The 21,722-nt window shown below is 43.2% G+C and overlaps 1 protein-coding gene and 1 pseudogene across 2 annotated transcripts in view; one reads left to right on the top strand and one right to left on the bottom strand.

Moving 5' to 3' along the window:
* Positions 1 to 10,112, bottom strand: part of LOC149456930 (uncharacterized) — a 66,791-nt gene extending 56,679 nt beyond the window's left edge. Inside the window, exon 1 of the mRNA XM_089684281.1 lies at positions 10,027 to 10,112. Within this exon, the coding sequence (XP_089540407.1) occupies positions 10,027 to 10,070 (44 nt within the window). The 5' untranslated portion in view covers positions 10,071 to 10,112. The remainder of the gene's footprint in view (positions 1 to 10,026) is intronic.
* LOC149456929 (transmembrane protein 238-like) overlaps positions 1 to 21,722 on the top strand; it is a 166,897-nt pseudogene that overhangs the window by 26,384 nt on the left and 118,791 nt on the right. The window lies entirely within an intron of this gene.

Genomic DNA, 21,722 nt, shown 5'->3' with positions numbered 1-21,722 from the left:
GAAATAACAGCACCCGAAATAAAGCCTGGGGATTGCTCAGACCTCTGCCTGTACCTGATAGACCTTGGAAGATGATATCAATGGACTTTATAGTTGAACTCCCACCTTCAGAAGGATGTACTGCTGTCTTCGTAGTAGTAGATGGCCCATTTTTTGCCCCTAAAAAATACACCTTTCGCTTTTGAAACTGCTCGGGTCTTTATTAAAGAAATTGTCAGACTCCAAGGGATTCCTGTAAACATTGTTTCAGATTGAGGAGTACAGTTCACATCAAGATTCTGGAGGGCACTATGTGAAACCTTGAAAATCGAACTGTCCTTTTCTTCAGCCTATCACCCACAAACCAACAGACAGACTGAACGAACTAATTAGACCCTAGAGCAGTACATCCAGTGTTATACTTCTTTTGTCCAGGATGATTGGGTATCGCTCTTGCCCCTGGCAGAGTTTGCATATAATAATTCCAGCCATTCTGCCACCAAACAATCTCCTTTTTTTCTAATTATGGGTTTCACCCTACCTTTTTACCTGACCTTGTGCCGGAAACTTCTGTTCCTGCTGCTGAAGATACAAAGTTATTTTGTTGCTAACAATAAATTGTTACAGGAGACTGTCACAAAAGCCCAGGAGGACAACAAGAGGGTCTTTGATAGAAGGAGAAGGGGAGAACTGATTCTGCACCCAGGAGACCAGGTCTGGCCTGCCACAACCAACCTGAAAATGGCATGTCCTTCGAGGAAACTGGCACCTAAGTTTGTAGGACCATTTCCGGTAAGACGCAAAATTAACGATGGTTCTTATGAATTAGCACTACCGGAATCCCTTAGGGTGCATCCAGTTTTTCATGTATCACTACAAAAGCCTGCAGTACCAGATCCCTTTTCTAATCGAAGGTCAAGGCCCCCTGAGCCTATAAATATTGATGGAGAGGAGGAATTTGAGGTCGAGGCTGTTGTGGACTGTAGGAAAAGGAGAGGCCAGACACAATACCTAATCAAATGGAAGGGGTATGGGCCAGAGGAAAATTCATGGGAACTGGCACAGAACGTGCATGCTACAGACTTAATTCATGAGTTTTTTCTCAGTCACCCACAAAAAAGGAGCCAGTTGGGCATCTGGAGGCTGCCCATAGGGAGGGGTTCTTATCCAGCTGTACTGGATGCCTGTCACAGCAGTGTGAAACAGTCCCGGGTAAGACAGCAAATCCAGTTCCCCACTAGAGTGCTCCTTTCCCCTTGCAGGCCCAGAGGGGGCAGAGGTACTCACTTGGTCCCTTTCCTGTGCTGCTGGTGGGTCGGTGGCTGCTACCAGGCCTTCCAGCAGGGCCACTCCTTCCCTGCTCCACAGGTAGTCCTCTCTCAGGGGGGCCAGTGAAGTCCCAAGTTTTATATCTTCCAAGGTCCTCTGCCTGCAAATTAACCCTTCTTCCATCTGGGCCCCCTCACAGGCTCCTGCCTCCAGCCTCAAATCCTACTCTCTCTTCCACCCAAACTCTCCTGCTGAGCAGGCTCACTTATTTTTAAGGGTTGTCCTGGCCTCTTCCCAAGTCTCCTGTTGGGAGCTCCAAAGCTCTAGAACAGGGGTTAATTCCAGAGGGGCTGGCCTGCAGAGCCCTTCAGCCACAATTTGACTTCTTGACTATTGCACCCAGGCTGCTACTCAGCCCTCCTCTCTAACAATCAGGACTCTTAGCTAAGATAAAAGGCAGCTACAGAACAGAATACAGCTGGTCAGCTGTGACTGTGTCAGGGAGGCAGAGCAAGGGGGGTTTATAAAACGGGAAAATATATAGGCTGGGCAGACCTGGTGTCCTATGGACACAGTTGATCACATAACAAGGTAGAAGGCAAATCACAGTGGCCTTTTACCACATGATCAGCTGTGTCCAATGACACAGCTGATCACAAAGCCAACTACAGCTACCAGTTATCAGCTGCACTTTCCTCACGCTGTCACAGCATTGTATGAAGTCCACACAATACCTGTGACTGTACCTTTAAGAATTAGGCTCGGTTCACACTATGCAGGCTGGTTGCAGGTGCAGGAATTGCATTGATTCCCATACGTGCAACCACCGACAACCGAATTGCACTGCTCTTACAAGATGTGAGGGGCTGCCTTTTATTCTGAAAGGTACCCCCAGGCATTTCAGCCCACATTGCAATTGCGGGTGCGGAAACCACATGGTCAAAAAGGCCATGCCGTTTCCGTTCGGCTGCATTTTAGAAAAGTGCATGCGCTTTTTTGTGCAGAAACACTGGCATAGCAGTTCAATCAAATGTGGGCCATGCAGCCCGAAATAGTGTGAACCGAGCCTCAGGTGTTTTTCCCGAAATCTCCCTTCATGTTTTTTGTAATTCACCATACACTATGCAATCTCTCCACTGATAATCAAATGCTCTTACCTGATCCTATGACCTAACTAGGATATTAGGTCTTAAGTGCAAAAAAAAAAAGAATGGTTTCCCCCATTTACACAAGCAAGGTGGATGGAGGAATTCTCCTTACTGCTATTTTATTGTATTCTGATAGCGTGGACTTCTCCACTGTCAGAATACACTGATCAGCACTGCAGCCATTCCTAGAATGAAAATTTTACAACATTACGTTTGATAAACATTGATCATTAGATTGACTTCTGTCAAACAGTAATTGCCATAGATGGATCAAAATTCAGCCAGTCCCTACTGAACCTGCTGAATTTTGATGAATCTATGGCTACCTTAAGTGGAAGATAATTACTGCTGTTTTGAATCTTACAGTGCACTCAGGTCTGTTGCACCAGTCTCTTCTTTTACCCATTAAACATTATGTGCAAAATGCTGTAACTCAAAGCAATCAACTGGACTTTACATTAATTTAAGATTACCCAAAAGGTAAAATCTTGGGTTACTTTACTTTAAACACAGTGATTGTACTTTGTAACAACTTACTTAACAACTCTTTCTAAGAAAGCACAGTTTGCAAGACTATATTGTGTACACTTAAAGCCTTTCACAGAACATTTGCTAGTGGTGATTTAAACAATATAATTTAAAACATATGCACCTGGATTCCTTTGCAGTGAATGTGAGTTGAATGTCAGATTTAGTGCTTTAAAAATGTAGCGCTACCCCTGCAGGGGCTGCTTGATAATGCTTCCCCCCACTGGTTGCTCTGACCTTGCAAGCCTCCCGACACCTCTGATACTCTGGGTTCAGACATACTAGGCTTGCTTTAAGGAGTAGGCCACAGAATGAAGGTTTAGGGCAGGGGTCCTCCAACTTTTTAAACAGGGTGCCAGTTCACTGACCTTCACACTGTTGGGGGGCCGGACTATAGTTTGAAAAAAATATGAACAAATTCCTATGCACACCGCACATATCTTATATGTAGTGCAAAAAAAACCAGGAAAAAACAATACAATTTTTAAAATTCACTGTACACTGTAACACACGACACCAAAATGCACTGTACACTGTAACTCACTGGACACCGCAATGCACTGTACACTGTAACACACTGGACACTGCAATGCACTGTACACTGTAACGCACTGCACACTGCAATGCACTGTACACTGTAATGCACTGCACCAGGTGTGCTTTCCTCCTCCTCTCCTGTTGCTTTTCTGGCATCAGAGAAATCAACCTGAAGTCAGGGGGTGATTCTTCACCAGGGTGCTGCTCACTGAGTCCTCAGGTTCGAGGACCCAGCGAGCAACCTAGCTATTGGCTGGCGCCATTTTTTTTTCCTGGCGGGCTAACAGATTATATGGTCACAAATGTTACGTTTTAACTATATAACTACAACACCAGCAGCAGGAGGGGAAAGAAAAGGCTTGTTAACATATCTGCTTCCTCTGGGCCACCAGCGGCACAATAGGGAATGCAAAGAACTATGTAAAGATATTAAATTAATTTTTTTCCTCAATATTCTACAAACAATACCCCATAACGACAACGTGAAAAAAGTTTGTTTTGAAATCTTTGCAATTTATTAACCACTTGCCCTCCTGAGGATTTACCTTCCTTCCTGACTAGGCCTTTTTTTGCTATTCAGCGCTGCACTATTTCAACTGGTAATTGCACGGTCATGTAATGCTGTACGCAAATGAAATTTATGCCATTTTTGTACACAAAAAGAGATTTCTTTTGGTGGTATTTGATCACCTGTGTGCTTTTAACTTTTTGTGCTATAAACAAAAAAAGACAAAATTAAAAAAAAACATTTTTTACTTTCGGCTATAAAAAATATATAGTAAACTCAAAGTTAGTAATACATTTAGGCCAAAATGTATTCTGCTACATGTTTTTGGTAAAAAAAATCCCAATAAGTGTATATTGATTGCTTTGTGTGAATGTTATAGCATCTACAAACTATGGTATAGATACTGCAATTTACGCCATAGTTTGCTATACAGTGCTGCACTAGTTTAACTGACAATTGTGTGATCATGCAATACTGTACACAAATTAGAGCTTCCTTTTGGTGGTATTTTATCACCTGTGCGCTTTTTATTTTTTGAGCTACAAACAAAAAGAGACCGAAAATTAAAAAAAAAAAAACAATATTTTCTCATTTCTGTCATAAAAAATATCCAAAAATATAAAATTTCATCATAAATTTAGGCCAAAATGTATTTTGCTACATGTCTTTGGTAAAAAATCCCAATAACTGCATATTAATTGATTTGTGTGAACGTTATAGCATCTACAAACTATGGTATAGATAATGGTATTTACACAGCTTTTACTTTGCCTATCCCATTTCTTGAGGTGCTAAAATACCAGGACAGTACAAACACCCCCAAGTGACCCCTTTTCAGAAAGTAGACACCCTAAGCTATCTGCTGAGAGGCATGTTGAGTCCATGGAAGATTTTTTCCCCACAAGTTTTTGGAACATGACAAAAACATTTTTTTTTTTTTTACACAAAGTTGTCACTGAAACAATATATTGCTCACACAAGCCATGGGTATATGTGGAATTACACCCCAAAATACATTCTGCTACTTCTACCGAGTATGGGGATATCATATGTGTGAAACTTCTTGGGAGCCTAGCCACATACAGTAGCCTGAAATCTAATGATCACTTTGAAAGCCCGAAGGTGCATAACTTTCTCATTTCACCTCCTCACTACCTATCACAGTTTCGCAGGCCATGAAATGCCAGGATAGCACCAACACCCCCCCAAATGACCCCTTTTTGGAAAGTAGACACCCCAAGGAATTTCAAAAGAGGCATGGTGAGTAATTTGCAGATCTCATTTTTTATCACAAGGTTTTGAAATATAAAAAAAAAAAGAAAAAATGTTTTTGTTTTCTTTCTTCATTTTCCAAAAAACTTGTGGCAACACATGAGATCTGCAAAATACTCACCATGCTTCTTATCAAATTACTTCAGGTGTCTACTTTCCAAAAAGGGGTCATTTGGGGGGGTTTGGTGCTATCCTGGCATTTCAGGACCTCCGAAACTGTGATAGGTAGTCAGGAAGTGTAATGAGGAAATAAAGCCCTTTAAAAGCCTAAAGGTGCTTACTGGATTTTGGAGTCCTGTACTTTGCTAGACTGTCAAAAAGCCTCTTACATGTGGTATCCCCATACTCTGGAGAAGTAGCAGCATGTATTTGGGGGATTAATTCCACATGGCATGTGTGAGCAATAAATCATTTAAGTGACAATTTTGTGTAAAAAAAAACAAAACATTTTTGTCATTTTCCAAAAACTTGTAAAAAAATAAATTCTACTATTGACTCAACATGCCTCTCAGCAGATAGTTTGGGGTATTTACTTTTAAAAAAGGGGTCATTTGGGGGGTATTTTATGCCCAGCGCATTGGAAATTTATGGTAAACATCACTCACTCTTCTAACCACCTGAAAACCAAGCCTTTTCACATGAAAAAAAAACTGTATTTTTTGCTAGGAAATTACTTTGAACCCCCAAACATTATACTTTTTTTTAAAGCAAAGGCTTCTGTACCAAATATTAACACTGATTTTCTCAGGTGTTCAAATACTTATGTTCAGCAGTGCAAGACAAATAAATTCTTTAAAAATCATACAATGTGATTTCCTGAATTTTTTTTAAAATTCTGTTTCTCACAGTGGGAATGCACCTACAATGTGAATTTCAGACCCCTCCATGATTTCTAAGTGGGAGAACTTGCAAAATCGCAGGGTGTTCAAATACTTCTGTTCCTCACTGTATATATACAGTCATGGCCGAAATTGTTGGCACCCTTGATATTTTTCCTGAAAATCAAGTATTTCACACAAAAAAGGTATTGCATTAACACATGTTTTGCTATACACATGTTTATTCCCTTTGTATGTATTGGAACAAATATAAAACAGAGGCAGAAAAGCAAATATGACATAATGTCACACAAAACCCCAAAAATGGGCTGGACAAAAGTATTGGCACCCTTAACTTAATATTTGGTTGCACACCCTTTGGAAAACATAACTGAAATCAGTCGCTTCCTATAACCATCAATAAGCTTCTGACACCTCTCACCCGGAATTTTGGACCACTCTTCCTTTGCAAACAGCTCCAGGTCTCTCTTATTGGAAGGACACCTTTTCCCAACAGCAATTTTAAGATCTCTCCACAGGTGTTCAATGGGATTTAGATCTGGGCTCATTGCTGGCCACTTCAGAACTCTCCAGCGCTTCTTTGCCATCCATTTCTGAGTGCTTTTTGACGTATGTTTGGGGTCATTGTCCTGCTGGAAGACCCAGGATCTTGGACGCAAACCCAGCTTTCTGACACTGGGCCCTACAGTGCGACCCAAAATCCTTTGGTAATCCTCAGATTTCATGATGCCTTGCACACAGTCAAGGCACCCAGTGCCAGAGGCAGCAAAACAACCCCAAAACATCATTGAACCTCCACCATATTTTACCGTAGGTACTGTGTTTTGTTCTTTGTAGGCCTCATTCCGTTTTCGGTAAACAGTAGAATGATGTGCTTTACCGAAAAGCTCTATCTTGGTCTCATCTGTCCACAAGACGTTTTCCCAGAAGGCTTTTGGCTTACTCAAGTACATTTTGGCAAACTGTAGTCTTGCTTTTTTATGTCTCTGTGTCAGCAGTGGGGTCCTCCTGGGTCTCCTGCCATAGCGTTTCATTTCATTTAAATGTCGACGGATAGTTCGCGCTGACACTGATGCTCCCTGAGCCTGCAGGACAGCTTGAATGTCTTTGGAACATGTTTGGGGCTGCTTATCCACCATCCGGACTATTCTGCGTTGCAATCTTTCATCAATTTTCCTCATCCGTCCACGACCAGGGAGATTAGCTACAGTGCCATGGGTTGCAAACTTCTTGATAATGTTGCGCACTGTGGACAAAGGCAAATCTAGTTCTCTGGAGATGGACTTGTAACCTTGAGATTGTTGATATTTTGCCACAATTTTGGTTCTCAGGTCCTCAGACAGTTCTCGCCTCCTCTTTCTGTTGTCCATGCTTAGTGTGGCACAGACAGACACACAATGCAAAGGTTAAGTGAACGTCTCTCCTTTTTATCTGCTTTCAGGTGTGATTTCTATATTGCCCACACCTGTTACTTGCCCCAGGTGAGTTTACAGGAGCATCACATGCTTGTAACATTCTTATTTATCCGCAGTTGTGAAAGGGTGCCAATACTTTTGTCCAGCCCATTTTTGGAGGTTTGTGTGACATTATGTCGAATTTGCTTTCTTTCCTCCCTTTTTTTGTTTTGTCCCAATACACACAAAGGGAATAAACATGTGTATAGCAAAACATGTGTTAATGCAATACGTTTCGTGAGAAATACATGATTTCCTGGAGAAATATCAAGGGTGCCAACAATTTCGGCCATGACTGTATATATATATAAGCCTGGGAGAGGAGACAGGAAGTGAGAGGGGAGAGATCTGGAAAGAGGGGTGAGCTGACTGTGGAAGGACCAGACCAGGCTGTGGAAAGAGAGGAGGCAAGGAGAGTCTGCTGGCCGCTGATCTTGCCACATCATGGAGAAAGCTAATCTGCTAGCAGGTGACCAGATGAAACATTGCAGGCACAACCAGAGAGTGTGGGGAAGCCTTATCGAAGGAGAGAGACCACCAGAATTCACCAGATGCCATCCCTCAGGCGAGAGAGTCCCAAGCATTATCAGGGACAGGGGACACCGACATCTGCTCCACCTTTGCTATGTTCCTGCACACAGTTGCGGACATTGTACATAGTTATTAGAAGTTGCGGCCTTTACCCACTGTTGTCTGACTATACTTTGCACAGCCTTCTCATCAGACCTAATAGCAGGACAGTCAGTCCACAGGCTGAACCACCACTGGGTCACTATCACCATCATCATCATCATCAATTCACTCTAAGGAGGCCTTTTCCCTATTGTGCCAAAAGTCTTGTAGCCCAAAGAAGAGTTGCCCTATGCCAACAATCACCTTTACCAGATTAGCCACTTGTTGCTTTAGATTTTCTGGTGGCTAGTGCCTTAAAGGAACATTACATTGGTAAAATTGCTGCTTGCAGGGGGAGTGTTATTCTTCCCTCTCTTTATTACACTGTTCCTCAGAGAGTTGCAGCCCACGCGTCTCTTCATTGTACACCAACTGAGCCCCATCACGCGTGCATAAGACTCTTCATTGCCTGTAAAGAACATTGGTTGTTTTGGGGTAAAGAGCGCATTTCCTTATTTCAGGCTGCTTGCCATCAGGTCCTGCAAACCCAAAGTGAGCTATTTTACCTGTTTGATAGTCAGCTGCTCACTGGGGACTGTAAGACCACCTCAGGTTAAAGGTATTGGGTTAGTTTCTGAAAAGCAGGTCTGTTAATACTAATTGGGATTCTGTGATAAGTGTTGTCTTTTCCTCAAGTTCAAATTGACACAAGTAACAATTGATTTTACACATTCCAGTTCCGTTTATGCTGTGTAACCAAGTCATATTGAAGTTTGCTTTAAACCTCTTACTAGTTTACTTCAATCTGTGTGTGAATTCACTTTCTAGTGGTGATTTGTTTTAGTTAAGAGTGTACTGTGGTGTCAGCAGGGGTTGGGCTTTCAGAGTGGGGTCCATATCCACAGGGAACCCAAAAACAATTCCGCAACTCCTAATGGGATAGAGCTACACATTTCATGGTGGCATTTGTTGTCCTTTATACACAGACTATAGTCATTAAATCATCACATTCCAGTGTCAGAAATTTTTGCTTGTTTGAAACATGAGGTATTCTGCATGGAACTGTACAGGTTAATGCATGACCTCTGCCTGTAGTCTAAGAACTGACACTTCCTGTTATGAAATTACATATTTCACAATACCTGGGATTCAGTCTAGTGTTTTTCAAGAGAGAGCTTACCATACTGGAAGAGATGTGCTTGTTTTAATCTCTTTAGCACTCTGGCACTTTTGATGCAACACAGAGAAAGGGCAAGGCATGCACGGGATGCTATGTGACCCATAACAAGAAGTTGTTTGAATAGGGATAAGTTTGGTGGAACATTGCAACAACTGCATGTGAGCCCACCATGAGGCAAACGACACGAGGAATATAACTACAATAATACCTAGTTAAAACAGTGTTAAGCCAAAAATGTATTATATTGCAGTTTAGGGATCATTAGATGTGGTGGCTGCATTAGCTTTCTTTTTGAGCACTTTTTTCCTTCTCTTTTCACCTGGTGATCTGACAATTCTGTCACTAGATTTTCTTAAAGGGTATTTTCACTTTTGCAGCCAAATTGGGTTAACCCCTAACTTTCGTATTTTTAAAATTTTCCAATTCATATATCATACATTTAAAAAAAGTATTTAAAAATTGCAGCTTTCCTTTTTAGATGTTCTTTTCTGAAAACTCCAGCCCTGTAAAATCATACTAGTTCTCTTGTTTATGGTGCTGAGGAGCTGTGCTTGTCATAAACAACCCTTCTTGTACTGTGGTGGTAGATAGCCAGTTGTAAACTAAATCTTAACCTCCCTAGCAATTTTCCCGAGGGTTAAATTTAGCTGTCAAAAGCAGTAACCCCGAGCTTGACTCTGGCTCACCGCAAACTAAATACCTAGTGCCGATCCGTGTCTCGGGTCCTGAGCCACATGCAGCCATCCCCTCCGTTCGTCCCCAGTCTCCTTCCCTGCTTCCCTGGTATCTCACGCTGATCAGTGTGATCAGATTGAGTCTGCCGTGCTGTGCCGTTGAGGGGGGGGGGCTTGTGGGAGGCGGGAGTTATAAAAATAGATCAGTGTCAAAATAAAGTGTTACGCTAGTGCATACATTGTAACTTTACCTCCATAGTGCAGTTTTTCAGTTTCTGTGACTAAAAACAGTTTTGCGCTCATGGCTTTCAAAAAGCGCCTCGCTAGCTCTAAAGTGGTTTATGATGAGCTAGCAAACAGCAACACTGAGGAGCTGCTTGAATTGAGCAATAGCGACTCATGTGGCGATTTGTCTTCAGACACCGAAAGTGACGTGAGTGATCTGCGTACGTGGTGCACTATTGATTTCCATATGCCAGCGCTGCCAAGATCTCCATTTACCGGCGCACCTGGTATGAAAATCCACGTTGAAGGTCGCCACCGCGCTCTTTGGCACTGTCATGTCAGAGTACAGCTTTTCCTTCATTATGAAATTTTTGCACTTCGCAAATAATGAGGATTTTGATGAATCAACTCATCTGGCTCCCTAGCTAAAAAAAAGTGGGAAGTCTCCCAAATAATTGTAAGAAATTTCCAGCAGAGCTATGTGCCGGAGAAAGACATTAGCATAGACAAAAGGAAGGTTCAGCTGGATACAGTATATCGCGTCCAAGAGAGCACGATTTGGCGTCAAATCCTACCAGCTGTGCGAATCCTCTACCGACTAGATCTGGAACACAGTCATATACACCGGCAAAGGCACAAAATTTGATCCTCTCTGATGCCCGCCTCACCACCTGCCCCCTTGACCCTATCCCCTCACAACTCCTACGACCTCCCTCCCCCTCCATCCTACGCTCCCTCACCCACATCTTCAATCTCTCCCTCTCCTCCGGCACTTTCCCCTCCCCTCTGAAACATGCACACATCACCCCCATACTTAAAAAGCCCTCCCTGGAGCCCAATGACCCGAACAACCTCAGACCCATCTCCCTGCTCCCATTTACATCTAAACTCCTCGAGCGCCTAGTCTACACCCGCCTATGCTCTCACCTCAACGACAACAACCTCCTTGATCCCCTACAGTCCAGCTTCCGTCCCCACAGTCCACCGAAACTGCCTTACTCAAACTCTCCAACGACCTGCTAAACGCCAAAGCTAATGGCCACTATTCAATGCTCCTACTCCTTGACCTCTCTGCAGTCTTCGACACAGTCGACCACCCCCTCCTCCTCAAAAAACTACACTCCCTCGGCCTCAGAGATTCTGCTCTCTCCTGGCTCTCATCCTACCTGTCACAATGCTCCTTCAGCGTTACCTATAATGCTACCACCCCCCTCTGACTCCCCCTCTCTGTTGGGGTCCCTCAAGGATCTGTCCTCGGGCCCCTTCTCTTTTCCATCTACACCTCCTCCCTTGGCCAACTCATACACTCTCACGGCTTCAACTACCACCTCTATGCCGACGACACACAAATCTATCTCTCAACCCCCCACCTCACCCCCTCGGTCTCCGCCCGAACCACACACCTGCTGAGCGACATATCAGACTGGATGTCGCTCCACTTCCTTAAACTGAACCTCTCCAAAACTGAGTTTCTTGTCTTCCCCCCAGCCCGGACACCACCCCCCATTGACTTCTCTATCACATCGAACAACGCTACCATCAAACCCGCCCCGCAGGCCAGAGTACTTGGTGTCATTCTGGACTCCAGTCTATCCTTCCAGCCCCAAGTCCAATCTTTAACAAACTTGTGCAGACTCCACCTCCCCAACATTGCCAAACTTCGCACGTTCCTAACTCCAGAAACCACTAAACAGCTCATCCACTCCCTCATCATATCACGACTCGAATACTGCAACTCCCTCCTCACTGGCCTGCCTCGCCGCTGGCTATCCCCGCTTCAGTCGATCCTGAATACGGCTGCCAGACTCATTCACCTTTCCAACCGCTCCGTCTCCGCCACCCCCCTCTGCCAATCCCTTCACTGGTTTCCGATTGCGCAACGGATCAAATTCCAAATCCTAATGCTGATGTACAAAGCTGTCCACCATACTGCCCCGAACTACATCACTGACCTAATATCCAAGTACCACCCAACACGCACACTCCGCTCCTCACAAGACCTCCTTCTCTCTAGTTCCCTGGTCTCCTCCTCCCATGCCCGCCTCCAGGACTTCTCCAGGGTGTCACCTATCCTCTGGAACTCCCTGCCCCAACCCATCAGATTATCACCTACTCTCCTCTCCTTTAGGCGTACCCTGAAAACCCACCTCTTCAGGGAAGCCTACCCCACCCCCTGCTAACTTGCCGACCTCCTCCACTCTTCCTACCACTCCATCCCCCACAGCTATCTCCTCCTGTGCCACCATCCCCTCCCTCCTAGATTGTAAGCTCGAAAGAGCAGGGCCCTCAATCCCCTCATGTTTTGCATTGTATTGGTATTGTTCTGTCACATGTTCTGTCCCCCTTTGTAATGTACAGCGCTGAGCGAACTATTGGTGCTTTATAAATACTGTATAATAATAATAATCCCAAGTACAGCAACTACGGAATGGCAACATCTTCCATCCTGTCACTGATTGAGCCTCTGCTAAACCAAGGCTACTGTGTAACGACGTACAATTTTTACACCTCTCCAGAACTTTACGAGGTTCTTCTTCAGCACAAAATGCATGCCTATGGAACCGTTTGGGCTAACCGGTGCAATCTGCCATCGATGTTTGCAAAAACAAACTGAGGTCGGGAGAATTAGTTGCTTATTAGAAAGGCAAAATGATTGCACATAGATGGCAGGACAAGAAGGATGTGTGCCTAATGAGTACCATTCACAATGCCTCCACAATGATGGTACAAACAAATGGTGGGAAAAACATCCAGAAGCCTCAGGATTTCATTGACTACCACAACACCATGGGAGGTGTCAACAGAGCTGACCAAGCTATGACTTTCTATCCAGTGATGAGAAAGCAGCAGAGGAAATACTATAAAAAGATTTTCCGGCATCTTCTGGAACAGTGCTTGTGGAATGCCTATATTCTGTTCTGCAAAAACAGTGAAAAGCCTGTGGTTCATGCGGACTTTATCTGGAAAGTGACGGAATCCATTTTCTTCAAGCATCAAACACCATCAGTGTCTGTGGGTATATCCGGACGACGTGCTGTGGGAGTTGTCAACCATAAACATCTGACTGGACGTCATTTTATGGACCACATCCCACCAACCCAAAAAAGGCACCACCTACACTGATGTGCGTGGTATGTTGATCTCGGCAAGACGAGAGTGGAAAACAAATCCGCAATTAAACGAGGTTCCACTGTCCTGATTGTGATGTCGGACTTTGTGCAGTCCCGTGTTTCAAAATTTACCACACCCATGATGTTTTCTAAAACAAAATGCAGTGTCTATATAATATTGTTTGGACGGTGTTCCGTGCATTTGATTTGACTACATTATTTAATTTATTATTATATTATTATTTTTTATTATAATTTATGATTTAATTTATTAAACTTTATTGCACCAAGGATGTCTACTAGACTCTTGTTGAAACAGATTTCAGTTATTCCTAAGAATTACAGGCCTACAATAAAAAAACAACATATTTCCATTGAAAACAATGTACCGCTTTGAGCACAGAAATACTGACATAATCATACCGCTAGGGAGGTTAACACTGTCTGTTAAAACATTTTGGAGTTGGGCTGTGTTGTATGTTAATGAGAATTGGATTCAGCCAGTCTCTAGCCATTCTATTAGGACAGATCACATTAAGGCTCCATTCACACTTGTGCGACTTAAAATCACACAAGTTTCATTGCAACTTTACAGTGTGACTTGATGCAACTTTGGATGAGTGCGACTTTGACGCGGCTCTGACTTTAACCAAGGATGATTGTGTGTGCTGTACAAAGTTGCACATAAACGTCACGCACAAGTCGCATGTATATCATTCAGGTGCAACTTTCATGCTACTTTGGAGGGTTTACATTGAAGTCTAAGGCCCTCAAGTTGCATGAAAGTCGAACCAAAGTAGTGCAGAAGCTGCTTTCAAGTCATACAGATATGAATGGTACTCATTGGGAAACATGGGGTGCAAGCTGTCATGCGACTTTGGACCCCAAAGTTGCACGACAAGTCATACAAGTGTAAATGGGCTCTAGACTTCTAGAAAAAACCTTGCAGACAGCCATGACAACTTCTCCTAAGAGAAATCTAAAAGGTTAGAAATGTTAATTTTTTTTTAGGTATGCTGTGTGAATTGGAACCCATAAAATACCTATTATTGTTTTTTTAAACTTTGACTGCAAAAGTGGAAATACAATACTTTGCATCCAAATAAATGCTGCATTGCTAGGTATTGTTGTGCCTTGCTCCCTGCAGCCTCTGTGTATGCCCTGAGCTCTTCAAGAGGTAGTACTCTGCATAACAGGTGCACAAAATAATACTAAATCTCTGTTCACACATGGCATTAACCCCTTGGTGGCTTCTCATGTTTGCTTTAATATTGTGTCATTATTATAACCCCCTCAAAAGACCAGCATTCCCAGAGAGGTAGAGGAGTCGCTTGTGGATGACTACTGTAGCCAGCATTGCCTGTTGGAGTACAGGACATCCTTTTTATATTTGTGCTCTCCAGTACTCAGTCAAAAAAAAAAAGACAGGAGGTCTTTATGATGTCAACAATTCCCATGGGTAGTTTGTGTATATTGCAGAATATTATTGTAACTCTGAATGGTGTATTGTATTGTCTATGTGTTACAACAATTTTTTGACAAATAAAAAGTTTGTACTTTTTTTAAATACTTCCTTGGTATAATTAAGCCGTCAAAGTAACAAGCCTTAGGGGTCCCTTTCTTTCTCCTATAATGCTGCTTTGAGGGATGGTGGCTTACGATCAGGAATTTCCCCTTTTTTCCTTGTTGCAAAAATGAATACATCCCAATGAAAGTCTTAAGAGCAAAGCTAAATTTTAGACAACAAAATCCTAATTAGCAAGAATTCAACTACAGATGAATCTAATTATTCATTAAACAGGTGTCCAGCAGACAGTTAATTATAAAAGAGCATTACTTAACAAAGAAAACCCTTCCAATTTCATGCTGTGAGGATTGACACCACATGGAAGAGAAATGTTACAAAGCCTGAGAAAGAAAATCAGCTCTTTACACAAGAAAGGTGAAGGCTACAAGAAAATCAGCAACCCTTTACTTAACAGTCAGAATACTGTAACAAATGTGATACAAAAATTTAGCAAAGATGGAACTGCAACCATCTCACAGAGACATCCAGGCCATCCACAGAAGTTAACACCTCGGCAGCAGTGTCTTCTGATTAGAAGGGTTGAAGAAAATCGCCATGCGAGTTGACTGCAGTTAGCTAAAGAAATAGAAAGCCAAACTGGGGTGATTGTTTCCCATGACACAATATGGCGTATCCTGCAGAGGAATGGCATGCATGAGTGTTGTCCACGACGGAAGCCTCTCCTAAAAGTCCATGCACAAAAAAAGAATTTACCAGGTGCCTAGAGTGAAACATGGTGGTGGCAGTGTCCTTCTGTGGGGCTGCATAAGTGCTGTGTTGGGGAGCTGCATTTCATTGATGGTATCATGAATTCACAATTGTACTGCTGTATATCAAAAGAGAAGATGCTACCATCACTCTGTGCCCTAGGTCATCGTGCACTTTTCAAACATGACAATGATCCAAAACACACATCTAAGGACACTGTTGCATTTCTGAAGAAGAACAGGGTGAAGGTGATTCAGTGGCCAAGCATGTCTCCTGATCTGAACCCATTCGAACACTTATGGGGAGTTTTCTGAAGAGACAAGTTGAGCATCACTCTCAATCCAGCATCAAGGCTCTAAAAGAGGTTGTTCTTGAAGAATGGAAAAAGAGGTTGCAATATGTCGCCAACTTGTTCATTTCATGCCTAGAATACTTGGTGCTGTCCCTACAAATGATGCAGGTCATACAAAATACTAGATGTATTAGTTTTTGTTGTGGGTTGTATTCATTTTTGCATCAACTAATTTGGCTAAACCTGAAGATTTTGTAATCCAAGTTATTTTATTAACCTTACTTTCATGTAATGAGCTAAACAAATGTTCTATAAAACAAATTGCTAATCAGCCAATAACATGGCATCTAGACATGGTGAAAACGACTTGCTGAAGTTTAAACCCTGCATCAGAATGGGGGAGAAAGGGGATTAAGGTGACTTTGAATGTGGCATTGTTGTTGGTGCCAGACAGGCTGGTCAGAGTATTTCAAAAACTGCTGATCTACTGGGATTTTCACACACAACCATATCTAGGGTTTATAGAGAATGGTCTGAAAAAGAGAAAATATCCAGTGAGTGGCAGTTGTGTGGATGAAAATGCCTTGTTGATGTCAGAGGAGAATGGGCATACTGGTTAGAGATGATAGAAAGGCAACAGTAACTTAAATAGCCACTTGTTACAACCAAGATATGCAGAATACCATCTCTGAATGCACAACATGTTGAACCTTGAAGCTGATGGGCTACAGCAGCAGAAGACTACACCAGGTGCCACTTCTGTCAGCTAAGAACAGGAAACAGAGACTACAATTCACACAGGCAAACCAAAATTGGACAATAGAAGATTAGAAAAATGTTGCATGGTCTGATGAGTCTCGATTTCAGATGCGACATTCAGATGGTAGGGTCATAAACAACATGAAAGCATGGATTCATCCTGCCTTGTATCAACGGTTCATGAATGTGCAGCCGACAAATATGCAGAAACTACGTGTGATGGTATCATGTCAATATGGACCAAAATCTCCAGGGAATGTTTCCGACACCTTGTTGAATCTATGCCACAAAGAATTAAGGCAGTTCTGAAGGAAAAGGAAGTTCCAACCTGGTACCAGCAAAGCGTACCTAGTAAAGTGGCTGGTGTGTGTATACAGTTAGGTCCATATATATTTGGACAGAGGCACAATTTTAGATTTTTCAGGTATTTACCTAAACATATTCAAGATATAGTTATATAATGGATATGGGCTGAAAGTGCAGGTTTAATTTGAGGGTACATCCTCTGTCATATCATCAATCAACACCAATGACCCATGAATGCAGTGGTGTATTTAGGTTTTGTGCTGCTTTAGGCAACACAAAAATCAATGCCCCCCCATGCCTAGGTGTCATTTAGTGGTCTGAGCTGTGCCTAGGTGTCAGTTAGTGGTATGAGTGGTGAGAAGGTGTCAGTTAGTGGTCCGCATAATGTACTAACACTTGTCTTCAGAAAGTGAGTAGGGTCTTGTGCATGTCTTCAGTCTCTTTGCCAGAGGAATACCGGGAATCCTCTGATGTCTCTGACAAATGTCAAACTGCAACATTGGCCTCATGACTGCACAATTGATCTTCAGCCTGGTGCCATTCCTCCTCGTGGCCCAGGTTTACCCCGTTTGTCTCAGAGGATACTATTAAAAATGCTTATCCAATCCCAATGATAATGAAATTATTTGACCACCTCAAGTCAGCAACAGACTTCACTAAACTTGATTTGAGAGGGGCATACAATCTTGTGGGGATTAAAGAGGCCTACGAATGGAAAACTGCATTTAATACTAGGAGCAGACACTATCAATACCTCCTAATGCACTTTGGTCTCTGCAACACTCCTGTAGGTTTGCAGGATTTTATGAACAATGTTCTCCGAGATATGCTGCATCAATCTGTGGTGGTTTACCTTAATAATATTCTCATATATTCAAAATCCCTAGAGAACCACCACACAGACATCTCCCATGTGCTACAGGGGTTGAGAGATAAAAACCTGTATTGCAAGTTGGAAAAGGGCAAGGTGAAAAGTATACCTTATGGCGCCGCTCCAAGCTATGGCTGGAAGGAAAAGGATCACCCCACCGGCAAGTGAGAAGAGGGGAGTCCGAGTGATTCCATTATCAGCCACTACAAGTGGTGGGATGGATGCTGCTCAACTGACCCCAGGGCCCTGATTTACTAAGACTTGAGTCTACCAGCAGACTCTGAACATTCAGGCAGACTCAATTAAATCAATCAAGACCTGTCAGTCTTCTGAGCGGCGTCTAGCAATCTCATTGACGAACGTCTACTTTACTATTAGTAAATGTGAAATCATGTCTGGCACATTTTTAGGTGCAATACCGGATATGTTCGCTAGATGGTGCACAAGCGCGGGCTTTGTACCATTGGCGTTTTTCTGTTAGCAAAAGAGAATACTTAGAATGTAACATATTAATACACCTACCGTATTTTCCGGTGTATAAGACAACTTTTTACCCCTTGAAAATCTTCTCAAAAGTCGGGGGTCGTCTTATACTCCGGTAACAGCATGCTGACACTTTTTAGGGGGGCGGCGCGGTGCCGCCGCCGCCCCCCCCTTCCAACAGAAGGAAAACTAAGTACAGGGGTGGGCAGGGGCTGCTGTCTCTTACCTGGCTCCGGTCCCACGACGATCCGGTCCAGGAAGCGCGGCTGCTCCTTCCTTCGGTTCGTCCACTGGATGTTCGCGCGGCTGCTCGGCTCCGCCTCCTCACCGGTGATTGGCCTCCAGAACTGTAGCTCAGGAAAGGCACACAGGCGGCCAATCACCGGCGAGGAGGCGGAGCTGAGCGGCCCCGCGAAAATCGAGTGGAGACGCAGGTAAGTGTGCCGTGCTTAGATGCTGCTGCAACCACATATGCTGGCTGCAGCAGCACCGTACTAGAACACCCCTGTTTACAAGCAAGTGTCAGTGGGAGGAATAGTGCCCCATCGTTGGTGTCTATGATACCAATGATGGGGCATTATTCCTCCCACTGACACCAACGATGGAGCACTTTTCCTCCCCCCCCCCACTGACACCAACGATTGGGCACTATTCCTCCCCCCCCACTGACACCAATGATGGGGCACTATTACACCCCCCCACTGACACCAATGATGGGGCACTATTCCACCCCCCCACTGACACCAATGATGGGATACTATTCCACCCCCCCACTGACACCAATGATGGGATACTATTCCTCCCCCCCCCACTGACACCAACGATGGGGCACTATTCCTCCCCCCCCCCACTGACACCAGTGATGGGATACTATTCCTCCCACTGATACCAATGATGGGGCACTATTCCTCCCACTGACACCAATGATGGGGCACTATTCCTTCCACTGACACCAATGATGGGGCACTATTCCTCCCACTGACACCAATGATGGGGCACTATTCCTGCCAATGACACCAATGATGGGTTGCTATTCCTCCCACTGACACCAATGATGGGGCACTATTCCTCCCACTGACACCAATGATGGGGCACTATTCCGGCCACTGATACTAATGATGGGGTGTTATTCCTCCCACTGACACCAATGATGGGGCACTATTCTTGCCACTGATACTAATGATGGGGCACTATTCCTCCCACTTACACCAATGATGGTGTACTATTCCTCCCACTGACACCAATGATGGGGCACTATTCCTCCCACTAATACCAATGATGGGGCACTATTCCTCCCACTAATACCAATGATGGGGCACTATTCGTCCCACTGACACCAATGATGGGGCACGATTCTTCCCACTGGTGTGCACTGGAAGAGGGGTAGTCTTATACGGCGAGTATAGCCCAAACACTACATTTTAAACAGGAAAAGTAGGGGGTCGTCTTATATGCCCAGTCGTCTTATACGCCGGAAAATACAATATATTATTATTATTTTTTTTTTGCTGTTTCTCCAAAATGATCAGACAACTAATGCATTTACTAATGAATGTCATACATTCTATTTTCAAATGTTAAACATTTTCACACTTATATCTCAAATATGTCCAGTTCTAATTTCCCAATATAATGATATATCTTCATTCTCTTTAATCACGTAACTATTCTATGTTAAAGTCAAGTGCAGCGCTATAAATTCATGTGATCAATAATGAATGCATGTAAAAACCAAAAAGTGCAAATAATTGCAATAATGATGTAAAATGGTAAATGGTGCTAAATAAGTTCATATAATCATTCCTGAATAATGGAATGTCCTTCGTGTGAGAGTACCAACTCAGAGAGTGCCTATGAATGGCACGTGTGGTTTCTCCGTGACGGACAGTAGTGCATGAACTCGTGAAAGATAAACCACCCTTGGGACTGGTCTACACTCACCAGAACAAAAGTATTAATGCGCATGGGTTATACACATCACATATCTGGGGGTGCAGCTGTATGCTGGCAGCTATGGGTTAGTCATCCAGCTCCATCCATCCATCCATCCATCCATCAGGGTGGGTGCCCAAATGGTCCTGGGGAGGAATTAGCTCAGCCACAGGAGCCAGAAAGGTGCTTAATAGTGTAGTACACTGTCACAAGGGTGGATGACCTTTTACGAGTTCATGCACTACTGTTCGTGGTTATATCTTGTGTAATACCATTTTAGTAGTCTATATAATTTGACCAGCGCTCGCTTTATCATTTTTAAACAACTTAACTATTCTACATTGTAGCTCAAACTGTGTCTCCCACAGTGGTTTAGTGGTTAGAGCTCAGAACTTACAGCACTTGGGTCATGGGTTCTAATCCCAGTTTGCCTGCTTTCCCTGTATGGATGTGTTTCTGCCAACACTCAAAAGACATGCTGTTAGGTTCATTGGACCTAGTTACATGGCTGAGTTTCTGCCCTTAAATTATAAGCTCCTTGACATTTATGAACGTTCAAAAAATGGAGATCAATTTTCTGGGTTGTGTCAGTGCCAGGAATATTGATCAATCAATTATGATTTTGCCTAATGACTAGAAAGTGGATGAATGTTACCTGCGTCCTGTTCTTCTGCCAATTAGGAAATGTGCAAGTTTCATGCTTTGTATATTTCATTGTAACATTTTTCTCTTCTTTTTTCTCTTCCACCCCATCATCACCTGTCCCATATGCAAATCTATGGATCATTATTATTATACATATTATACATTATTATACGATTGCTGATTGTATATCACCACTAGTCTGACTGAATTCACAATCCCTGGTCAATCCCGTTCCCGTACCTCTAATAATCTTTAGGGCCAGTTCACACTGCATGTGTTTCAGTTGCTTTTTCGGCATCACAAAGGTTATATGGTTGTCAATGTCATAGTTCACATCAGCGCTTGCATTTTCAGTGCATTGCAGGTGCTGTAAACAAAGTTGACCACGCTGCATTGTTTCTGCACAGAACTGTACTGGAACACATTGAAACATCCTTGAATGTACTAAAACGCACATGTCCCTAATTAAATTGAATAAAAAGAAAGTAGAAAAAACTAACTGGAAGGGATACAAAAATGCAATGCAATGTGTCCAAAACGCATCCAAAATGTACTGGAACACACTAAACATGCATGCCAAAAGGGCATGCAAAAACGCATCAGGAACACATCTAGACTGTTTCTATAGTGTAAACTGGCCCTTAGGACTTGTTCAAACCATTGGTGGTGCAGAAACACATGCAAGAACACACATTTTCCAGCACAGCAAAGAAATGCAATGCCCTTTGCAGATGTGCACGGTTAGGTGCAACACACTTTTAAAATAATATGCCTGCAGTATTTTTGCATGTTCCCACACATTAGGCAGCCCATTAAAATTAACG

Source organism: Staurois parvus, unplaced genomic scaffold (genome assembly GCF_062004578.1).
Source record: "Staurois parvus isolate SC_StPar_1 unplaced genomic scaffold, SC_StPar_1.0 ptg000341l, whole genome shotgun sequence".
In the NCBI taxonomy this organism is placed as follows: domain Eukaryota; kingdom Metazoa; phylum Chordata; class Amphibia; order Anura; family Ranidae; genus Staurois; species Staurois parvus.
The sequence above is the reverse complement of the archived record's forward strand: the minus strand, read 5'-3'. Positions and strand labels throughout refer to the sequence as shown.